The 12330-nt window shown below is 34.0% G+C and overlaps 1 protein-coding gene across 6 annotated transcripts in view; it reads right to left on the reverse strand.

The window, feature by feature from the left end:
- Positions 1 to 12330, reverse strand: part of LOC148598259 (solute carrier organic anion transporter family member 4C1-like) — a 58742-nt gene that overhangs the window by 6283 nt on the left and 40129 nt on the right. For all 6 annotated transcript variants that reach the window (XM_088559904.1, XM_088559906.1, XM_088559905.1 and 3 more), the window contains exons 4-6: positions 5053 to 5220; positions 929 to 1031; positions 349 to 470 (exon numbers count right to left, since the gene is read on the reverse strand). In XM_088559904.1, coding sequence (XP_088416030.1) covers positions 349 to 470; positions 929 to 1031; positions 5053 to 5220 — 393 coding nt within the window. The remainder of the gene's footprint in view (positions 1 to 348; positions 471 to 928; positions 1032 to 5052; positions 5221 to 12330) is intronic.

The following is a 12330-nucleotide window of genomic DNA, read 5'->3' on the forward strand; positions in this document are numbered from 1 at the left end:
GAACACTCGACACACATGAACTTTGTCGCAAGTTTTATTTGCTCCCTTCTGATGACATTTACTCATGTGAAATTGACGTGAAAAAATTGGTAAGAATTGTTTACTGTCTATGAAATTCATGAGAAATCACATACACTAACTAATAACTGACTGAGTTTACATAACAACCACACGAATATTATATAAAGTTAGCATGGATATTATTATCAACGTAATGCTTTGTGTTGTTTTCAACTTAATATCATGCGCAATTCATGCAAGTGAGTGGTATGTAATTTACGTAAAAACTGTGAAAATATTTGCTAAATAATGTATATATATTCATGATATAACAACATGCTTACTTACTTGGGAGTTCTTTACCGAAACCAAATAATGGAAAGGAAAATATCATAAACAAAACAAATGAACACAAAAAACCAATCCACCAAGCCCCGACCCAGCGGGGATCGTCTGCACTCAGACCAGTCCTGAAAAACATAAACCATTCGAATTTTATTCATCTTGCATTAACACATGTTTGCAAACTACACTAATACCAATTTTGAGTCAAATGAAACTAATGTTACACGAACTAAGATAAACCTGACTACACCGAACCCTGAATAAAAGCAAAACTTTTTAAAACCAGACACATTTTGAACTCGCTTCATATTGGTTTAAATGTGTTTGAACTTGAGTAAATAGAACATCTGTCTAAAGCGGATAATTTGTCCAGCCAATGGAATTCGGTAAAGATAGGCTTTACTGTACTTGCACAGAACTTCATTTCCTCGTAGAGCAAGCTTCTGTTTCTCCTACATTTGTTTCTGCTTATATTTTCTCTGCGCATGATTTTTTTCTTCATTAATAATGTAGAATTCTCAATATGACAAGATTGTTATTTTTCACGCAGTGTGTATTCATTGTATTTATTCTCATTACGTACCCATCACTGTCTGCAACATGGTAATCGACATAAATGTTCAGGAATTGACCTCCAACTATATAACCTAAGGCTGGTCCAAGTGTAGCAAAGGCATACAGCACACCTAAAATAAAAAATATATAGTTCTACAGTGCATGTTCTACAGTAACATGAACATGTGTACAAAAAAAAATGAACGGGTAACAAACAGCATGTCTCGTTAACTAAAATTGAGATTTTGATAAAAATTAGAATTTGATCTTTATTTCATAAAAGATAGCAGAAATGCATCCTTAGATCTGTTGTGAAAATAGTAGTTGCTACATGCATCGGAAAAAAAACACCGAAGATGCAAACGGACGGACAGATGGACGTCTGAAAATCAAAATTGAGGGTAACACATAATACAATGTATAGCAGGGTATATAAGGTAATATAATCCGAGAAATATCGGCTTTTAAACTAATCATCACTTTAATGAGTTTCATATATCTCTTTTCGCGATAATTTGCCTTATTCAAAAAACAATTGCATATATATTTAATAGTTATTTCGATGTCAATTTTATTCAAGTCGGAAATCAAAAATGAAATTAAATATTCTTTCCTAAAAAAAATACCGACAACAGGGAAAACAAAACTTAAAGTTCTCGTACTTTGACAGTAAGTGGAATCACTAATAACCACGAGAACTAACTGTGTGTGGGTTTTTAGTGTTTTAGTTTTAAAATGATCAAAAACCAAACACTTAATATAAACTCTCGTGGCTAGCTGACGTCACGCGTGTTTATATGAAATTTCCGGAGTCATTTAATGGCAAACAACTTACGGTGCAAAAGTTTGAACAGGCTTGATAATATCTGACTCACGAATTTACCGCTGAGTTGATGTCTAATTTTCTACTGATATTAGACCTTCCATATCAGATAAAGAATTCCATAATTAAAGCTAAGTGTGAGGTTAATTAGAGAGACAATCATAATTGACCGAGTAACCAACATGAATATAACCTAAATCATTCATCTAAACCTTGTCCTATACAGCCAGACTGTCTGACTTTCATATTCATTAAGGTCAAGGTTATATCAACAAATTTATCAGTCCTGTTGACATTCTAATGTACAGGTTCATGTAAGAGTTGTGCCCACTATCGGCATGGAAATATTTTCTGAAATCGGTGTTCGCGTTGTCGTGTTAGATATACCCCCTCTCATCAAAACTGATATCAGGCGGAGTGTGGCAATAACAAGCAAATAGCTTATATGTACAACGTCAATTGATTGATTGTGCTTTGTCGTCCAATGGCAGATGTTACATGCATTTTAGAATTGTTAACCCTCCTGTATTATTCTTGATTTCCGATGATATACTAGCATCTATTAACGATACAACATGAAGTTGCACATGCAAATGCGCTATGGGTATATCCCAGCTCGTGTAGGGCATTGGTATTAATGCATGACAGCTACCAAAAACCGCTAACAATTTATGTACCATATATATAAAACCACATACCAAATTTAAAATCAATCCATTCAAAAGGAAACAAGACAGCTGCGATGAATACCGGACGGATGGACGGACGGCCTGACATGGTGATTCCCTAGCAAGAAGTAAACACTGCCCTAACATTTTTCGTTCATAAAGACTGTTACATTTAATGACAACGCCAGACGGTTATTACGTTGAACGTTTAATTTACAACAATGTCAATTAGTTTAATATTAGAAGAGACATTATCAATTTCACGAGTTACTGTCAGTTCAATTAAATCGTAACATCGTCTTTTTCTGCGCTGCAGTGACGGGAGGAGTACAATCTAATATGCAGAGGTCATTGTTTTTTATTCACTGTCATTTAGGGATTGTAAATTAGGATAACCAGATCAGAACAGTGCATCGGAAAGGAGCATCGCGGATTAATTAATCATAAAATTTTACATCCCTTATATCCAAGTAAATAGTTCAGCGGAGTGATACATAATAAATAGGTAGCGTGTCATCAGCTCTGCATAGCTAGTCATTTAAACTACTAAAGAACAGCGATTCGTACAAAAACAAACCAATCATTGAGAAAAATAAAGCCTAATTGGATGGAACCCTTGATGATGGAATACAGTGATTTAAGAGAAATTGCTTCATAAATAAATTAAACCGCGACATGTACCCTGAACAAGAACGAATGGGTTTATTGACGGTATTTCATCACTTAGGCTATGAAAATTGAGTATTACCAAATTATGAGGCTGACTTTTTATATAATGTTTGAACAATAAATTGCGTTCTAATTATGTTCTCGCTGATCACAACATAGATCATCAATGTCGTACTTAGTTAATAGCATTTCCAACGTTTTCGACCCAATTTATCGCGGTACATTAGGTTAACTTGTCTGCTAGGAAATTCATCGTGAAACGCCTTTTATTTTCCGAATCCAAACTTTCTGGGAAAGTGCATCGGTAAAATACTATCAAATGCATGTACTGCATGTTAAAGATTTATTATTCGTAAATGTAAGAAATATCCATTAGTAAAACTAAACACAAATACTTTAATGTTCAGTGTTCTAGGATTCCACTTTCCCGTTACCCGAGGCAAATGCAGCTTGGTGCGGGAAAAAAAATATTATGCCCCTCTTTACCTTGGACAAGCATAAAGCTTGAATTCTTTAACGAGTTTTTTTAAGTTTGGGAAGCAAACTTCAAGTGTAGGAAAGTTAATCTTCATTTAAAATCTAAAATTTTGAAAAAACCTAGAATACTGCTGTTGGAGCGACATCTAAGCTCAATACACGAACGAAATACATGTAGAAACAAACGAAGCCATGAAAAACGGAAACGAAACATAAAATTCGCATATAGGTCGGAATACACGCGATGAAAAAAAGTGCAAAAACACATGAACATGTATTTACATGGAATACTATACGTAAGGACCGACAAACACTGGTATTTACATGTAACTACACTTTGTAGTAGAAAATACATACATTTGTACATAGATTCTACATTGTACAAATATCCTATTCTAGGCTTAATGTCCCAGACTATACATGGATTGGATATACCCAGGTATCTAATTTAACTATTGGGAGAAAGGTTATGTGTTTGTTTGAAAAAAGGGGCAATTATCACCACTAACAGGTTTTAAGCAATTTGCAAGTATTTTCAATTGTTTTTTGTTTTCCTCTTTATGCATGGAGTGCAAATCAAAATAAAATACCAAGGCCGTTAAACTACTGCATACATCGACAGTCACTGTATTTAAATCAAAGACTAACGCATGTGATTATTTTTTTTTAATAGCCCATAAAAAATATCGGCGAGACCATTTCAGAAAATCCAAATAAAACTATGTGTTAACTTTACCGTCGTGCCAATCATCTCGCCTACAGTTTGGCTTTATAGATGATAATGCGTGCCAACAACCAGTAAAGCTAATCCCTTTTGGTGTAGAATTAAAGACGCATCCTAAACTTAGTGCAATAATCTTTACATTTAACGACCGTAGGCCCACTTATTGCATATTTTTATGATTTTTTAAAAACAAGCAGCGGATAGCGTTGAACACGACATCGAAGTAAATCAAGTAGAATTATAAATCAATTTTATAGTTTCTTCCTCCTAAATGTCGAGCAAATATCAAGTTTATACTTAAAACATGCATAATTGATACATCAAATTACATTCTTGGCTAGAGCATGTTATATACGTATATGGTCTCCATATTTGCGTTAACGGCTTATGACATGGCAATGCAAATTAAAAGCTACTCAAAATTCCCAATCATCCAATGACTCTAGAGACACGTGACTTAGAATGAATTTACACTGTATCTGGCTCCTATTCTTTAAGTTTCCAGTGATCAAATTGATTGCTTAATTGAGCAAATATTTATTAAAACACACAAATTTCACACGAATGAAGCTTCATGTCATTGTATTTTATTGACCAACAAAAAGTGGGGTGTTCTGGCGACTGAACTCACTTTTTTGTTGAAAAATATGATTTTCAACCAGTTACAATGTAACTGAGCCCTAATTTTAATTCTTTGTTGTGACCACACCGGTAAAAATGAGTTATGTAACTTATGAAATTAAAAAAGAGTAATATATACATGTACAAACTCTATACATTGTAACACTTACCTACATACATAGGCGATGAACTGGCAGGGACACTGTCATCCATTAGGGCTACACCTACAATGTACAGTGTGGTCCCGCCCACTCCATGGAGAGCCTGACCCAGTAAGAAAATATATAAATAGTTCTGTAATTGGGAATCGCTTGAACATTCTAATTCGAGGTTTGGATCTGAAAAAAAAAAGAAAATGTATTAATGTATTAAGTACCAGTCCATATAAAATTCAGACATAGCTTATGGTAAGGTGATTCATGGAGCTGAAAACCCATGGATCAGATGATGCTTATTTGGTCTTCATATGCTATATTTTATGTGACAATAGTCCCTTTCTGTATTCAAATCTGTACTCTTGAGAAATCTACACTTCAACCTCCACTAAAATAAACCATATCAAAGCGAATCAAGAACTATAACTCTTGCAAAGTGCTAATTTCATGTACAATCTGTATACATTTTACCTTAAAAGCGCAATCCCCAAATGAAAAACTAAGACTGATTATGTAATTTATAAAGGTTTCTGAACAAGAAAAAAACTGAATTCGGTAGGCTTTTGACATGCATTAATCACCTCCTGTCTGATTTTTTATAAAGACTGGTACTTAATTGAAACAAAAGAGAACTGAACAAAATGTTATTTGAAATTTTACCTCAAAGAATAGTAAAGCTCAACGCGGTTAGCATCTTTCCTTGAAGATTTGTTTTCTTTGTCAGCAAGTTACATACACAATCAAGTTCCTTAAGTTTCAAATTATTGTTCCTATTGTGACAAACTGATCTGCCAAAGGCCAGGAAAAAAGCCTTTCATGCAAACAGCCTGTGTGAACCACTATATATATATAAAATGCAATAGCTCACCAAGGAACGTGAGATATTGTGTTCCCCCTCCCATTAATTCCATATTTAAAGGGAGTTATGTAATCGTTTTCTTACCAATACAATAACGCACTACAAAACATACTTTTTTTCTCCATTTTCCCACATTTTAAGAAGTGGCTAGTAACTTTGAAAAACTGTTGGACAATTTATTATATTTAAACAATTCTCGGTGACTACGTGATGTTACAGTACAGCTCTCTACAAAATAGATTATTTTGCACTTTCCTTTAAAAAATTAGGTCACTCTCTATTTCAAGAGATCATTTTCCTTTTGTTAAACAAGACCATTAAAGGAAGATCAGAGAAATACTACATCATCATCAACTCCGTTAAACCCTAACAACTGTGTTAATTCTTAAGGAAAGGGAATTAGATCCCGATACATAATGTTATTTTATTACCCTTAATTCCAACATTAAAATGTGTCTTCTTATAAGCTAAAAGCAAAGTCTTTTGTCTATTGTAATCATAGTATGGTAACTTAAGAGGCGAATCACCGCAATTTTAATTAACTCTCTCTCTTGGCTTTTTCGCAACGTTCATTGATACTTTTAAGTATAGGTCTTTATAAATAGCAGACAAGTGATACATGCATGTCAAAAACCCACCAATAAATTCACTTTTAATTCCTATTCAGATATTGTTTAAGGAGGTAGACCTAAGGTAAGGGACACAACTCTTAAAAATCAGTGGAACGTTTGTATTCAGCATTTTACATCAATATCATGTAAGCATCAAAGTAACTTGGTTTGATTCCATTCTGTTTCAAATGAAAGCTTGATATGCATTGGTGAAATTGAATATAATACAAACATATCACTGGTTTCAAGAGTTATGTTCCTTAACCCAGGTTTACCTCCTTAAATACTATTTACATGTGTTCCACGTGTGTTTTTTTTACTCGTACGACAGCAGGAGGTTTACATTAAAAGATGAAATAAACGGGTGTCATTGAACTTTCTGTAATATAGCTGAGAAACGTTAAGACTTCGGTTCAGAGGTTGCGAGTTATTTTAATTGAGACGGTTACGAAGTCACACGATTGAAAAGCAAGATTATATCGCAACTTCGCTTGGGTTCGTACCATTTCGGACTCACTCGAAGTTTGCTGATGTTAGCCAATTCACGATCTATTGCGTTAGTTCTAAAAAGTATATTTTCGAAAAAAGGATATACACTTATTTTGCTGGTAATGTACAAATATATGATGTCAAAAGATGAAAAATATATAAAAAAAAAATAATGAAATGTATAGTATCAATCATCATCCTTGCATAGGCTTCCTTCTTCTTCAAGCTTCAGCTCACTAAAATTAGTGATTTTTTAAATTCTCTCCTGAACTAAGTCGATAGATACATCAACACCAGGGTTTATGGTGAAAATGAGAAAATCACAGATTGATTGGGAGTTAAGTTTAGTAAAGCAATGAATTCGATTGGTTATTGAAAACAAGTCAACGTCTATGATGTCACTTGTTACACTTCACATGTGCCTTTTAACCATCAGAAATAACCATCAAAGTGTTTGTAAAATTAACCTTTTTAAGATATTGATCGGTCAAATTTAGTTAAAATGCACCATAGAAAAATGGCGGGAAAATGTTCCCGCACTACTTCCCTATATAAGCAGTCAAAAAATATCTATGTCACAGATGCTTCAGAATAATCTTTAGCTTTTTGGTTGTTATCTAGATGCAGTGAATATATTTTAGGCAAAAATTACTAAATTGGGGAAAATGATGTGCCACCCATTGCCTGATTCTTACACAGAATGGTGCTTAAATTCCTTATTTGATAAAACCACTATCACACATGTTCCTTTCTCCTAAATATCATGTGTCAATTTATTTTATCTATGTATTTATTGTTTTGTGTTGTTCTTTTTGTAATTTATGCATGTATTGTCAATGATTTATACCATCTATTTTTATCATTATTTTGTGCTACTTTTGTTAGGTACCGTTTCACAAATTAGTATCTGTGAATACCATTGTTCCAGATGCGGATTGTACACAAAAATGGCACTTTGCAGAGTTGTCGTACTTGACTTTATTGATTTAAGATGGAGATGGACATATGTTTTTTTTCTCTGAAAACAGATCTATCCGCAAAAAGAATTATTACGTCTACTTAAAATTATGCCGCGTGTACATTAAAAAAGCATCGTTCGTTCGGTCGGTTTGTTAGCACCATGGATCGCCTCTACCTTAGGCACTGTCAGCAGTTTATATGGACTAGTACTTAAGTACAGACAACTCTGTTTTAGAAACAGGCAAAATCTTATGATTAGTGATTCATGCATTTTTGAATTCCACACATTTTTTTTTCTATTGGAAAGCCTTTAGTAGGCCTCAAAGAAACTGTATTCAAAAATAAAAGAGCAAATTAATGTTGCCCACTGGAGATATGAACACATGAAATTTGGTTACTCTCTACTACAGAAAAGTACGGAAAAAATTCCAGCCATTTTTTCAGACTACAACCAGTCCAATAATATTTCATGATATACACCAGATCCAAGGAAATGGACATAGGACGAGCTGTTTTGCGATGTAAAATTTGGGCAGTTTCGTTAATAACTAAGTACATTTTATTTTGAAATATGATAAATCACCCCTGCCTGGTTTTCACACAGAACAATTCTTAAAAGCTTAAAGTCTGAACTATTATAGTCTAAATATGGATTGTCAAAAGGTAATTTACAATTAAAAGCGTATTGATTGGAGAGATACGAAGACAGTGTACGTGCATTAGGTGGCATCATAACTGTATATACAGAGTACATTGTGCATATACGTGAACAATTACAACCATTATTTCTAATTTTAGCAGAAAAAAAAATTACATTTACACGGCACTTGTAAAAGCTTTCTAAAAACCAGTTTTAATAAAGTAAAGAGAACGAAAATGGTGACACTTTAAATGCTTTTGAGCTTATTCGTGTGACTACCAATTAAAAGAGTAATCAGGGGAACAAAGATCCCAGCAGAAATCTAAAGAATGTAATTCATGCACACATACAAGACATGGAAGACAGATACGCACAAAAAAGCATACAATAACCAAAATAATACATACAAAGTAACAAAAGGTAATGATCATCTCGGACTTCACTAAAAACTAGGAACATGGACTAGGTGCACCGGTAGGGTATAACTAATAATTAATGCAAAGTATACGTGAAATTCGCAGCATTAGTAAGTACAAGTGTACCAATCGTGTTTTACTCATGTACATGTACGTGTAAAGTTGATACATGCTTCACGTGAATAAAGTGAAATTTAATTGAATATTACATGAATATCACACAAATTTCACATGACTATCACATGGAATTTCCATGAGTGTTACAATGTACATATAAATGACGTTCATGAGAACATCAACATGAATTTCTAAATGAAAAAAAAAACTAACAGTTCAGAATTTATTCAAAAAGTTTATAGTTACATGTACATGTACAAATATGTACCTCCATTAATTTATCATCCTATAAACTCAAAGTGCATATATATGATGTAGCTGTATTTGGCTAATAGTTTTCTATGTTTCAACTGACTAACACCTAAGAAACAAAATCAGATCATGTTCAGTTACTCTACTTGTACGGTTTAACTTCCCATTTCTATGATACATATGGGATGGGGAATGGAAAATGGATGAATGGGGATGCGCAATAAACATGTACATGTACATGTATCATTCAGGGCATCGCTTCACAAAGCTTACGTAAGACTTACATGTACGTAAGTCCCATTAGTTTGTTAATGATTTACGTGAATGTAAGTCATACGAGTGCCAGATAGCCTGGGTAACACGAAGGAATTTCCTCGCGTACATGTACATTGTAAATGTAAATTGGGCACGTTCCATGCATGATCATTGACTATCCCACAAGTTAGGAAGTAAAAGGTCTATACAAATACAGGTAAATGTCTAGTATACTCTTTTAAAGCGGTATATATATTACTCCTTTCTCAATCTGATTTTTTCTTTAAAGAAAAAGAGAGACGAACAAGGCAAATTATTTCCTAAACCACCAAACGCATTAATAAAAGCAGCTAAATAGTTTACCAGAACAAATCAACAAATCAAATTGTCAGAACGGACAGACGGACACCGACCCTTCGTTTATATTAAGCGACTTATTAATCAGCGTGAATCAGAATATTGTTCTGTACGACGCCTACGGTTATTTGTCACAAGGACCCTCCTCTGACATATTGATTTTAGATAGAAATACAAGGCAATATGTAGAAATATTGGATAAAAACAAAAGACAACCGAGTGGTGATATTTAATTCAAATAAAATTATGGTAATCACCAATCGACGTTCTTTACAAATCGATCTAATAATGACGAACGTACAAATTTTGTTGCTTGAAATACAATAGGCTCGAATCAAATGTTTACTCTTCATTTACACATTGCATTGACCTTTCCTGACTTTAATTTGTATGGTCCTGATACTGCACGTACTTATACATGCAATAATAATGTTTTCTTGTTTTTTTTCTTTCATTTATTACAAACCAAACTTTTCGAGAATAAAGGGTCATCTCCATCCCCTTTTGGATCCTACTACGATGTATAGTAGGATCGTAACAGAATCGTACCATGACTGAAACTCTTTATTGTCTTTCTTCCAATGTAAAGTATTGAAGTAAGCTGACATACACTGTGCATGTATGTATTGAGTTAAACGTAACTCGAAAATAAACAGTAAAACACCAGACTCATTCTACTCTATGTTTCATATAAGTGACATTGGACAATTTTAAGAGAAAACGACACGTTCAATAATCTAATGCATTATGCATAATTATATCAGAATAAAATAAAAACTTTGACAGTCAGAATCAGTGATACGCTTCAGTTCTAAAATTCAAATGAACCGCACTTTGAACAAAACTAAACTTACAACAAACAATGCAGTGATTCAATGACGTCCACTTTGATTCAAATTGTCCTATATTTCTAAGTATAGTTCAGCAAACTGCCATGACTGAAACTACTCAAGTTTAACTAAACCTTTGTGCACGTGCCGTGTACTGTTGTCCCAAGCTCCGGACAGCGTCTGAAGTTCGAAATCCACTCTAGATGCTGCAGCTGGTAGAGCCCTCTCAGAAAATGCAAGAATCTTGCAAAGTCGGGAAAAAGTTAATTATTTTACGCGACGTTATCCAATTGTCGAATTTCGAAAGGCCTGTCTGCAGAGGTTAGTGAGAGACAAAACTTAGCTGCGTGGAGCTTGCCGTTGTCCGTGAACTTGTGTACCATAAACCGTGTGCTATGAACCGAGTTCTGTGTGATTGGGAACGTTCATTGATTCATGGAATGAACATGACTTGTATAATCGTCTTCCATGTGATTGGGAACGTCCGTTGAATCATGGAATGAACATGACTTATATAACCGTTTTCCGTGTGATTGTGAACGTTCATTAATTCATGGAGTGAACATGACTTGTGTAACCGTGTTCCATGTCATTAGGAACGTTCACTGATTCATGGAATGAACATGACTTGTATAACCGTGATCCATGTGATTTGGAACGAGTACACAATTTATATTCTAGTTTGTACTTCACTATAAAATTATATATGTATTCAATGTATTTAATTACATATACCTTCCAAGTCAGGGTATTGAGTCCACCTTCGTTTGAGGGAGCGAAGGTGGATTCAAAACCCTGACTCGGGAGGATGTTTCATGACATATTGTAAAACATATACGAAAATCTTGCAATGTATGTATTGATTAAACCCTCTCTTTATGATATTATGATTAGAACATGCACTTTTATAGATGATAACACTAACAATGTATTGACTACATGTACACGTATGCGTTTTGTTAAATAAAAGATCGTTCAAAACATCATACAATGTACCACCAAGATGAGACACCTTCTATATAATATGCACAGTACTAGTTGATCAATGTAAGAAAAATTAAATAAATGACTAATTTCACGAGTTTGCACAATGTGAAACGTAGGTGGCAGCGCTGTGACGACAGCATTAAATCAAAATTAAACTTTAATTTCGATTGCTATCTGACTCAGACGGTACAGTAATGTGTGCTATTTTGGTTGAGAATAGCACATCAAATGATACCCATAAATTCAACTCGTATCGACTACAATGACTGAAATAGAAGTGTTTGTGGGAATTCCTTTATTTCTCTGGTGAAAATGGTTAACGAGAGAGTCACAAAGTCCTTTGCACCTCGTCGCATTGCATTACACTTCGACTTTTAAATACAGTCTCTTACTTTGAATAAACAAGCCATGCGGGACTCCACACTTACACATTTTAAGTCAATTTTTGTTTATACAGTGGATATAAATATAGTATAATTAAGATACAACCCACTCCTTCACGTTCACGTACCCCAAAACA

Source organism: Perna viridis, chromosome 14, assembly GCF_037379345.1.
Source record: "Perna viridis isolate PV_CMFRI_1.1 ecotype Kerala chromosome 14, ASM3737934v1, whole genome shotgun sequence".
NCBI classification, from domain to species: Eukaryota; Metazoa; Mollusca; class Bivalvia; order Mytilida; family Mytilidae; genus Perna; species Perna viridis.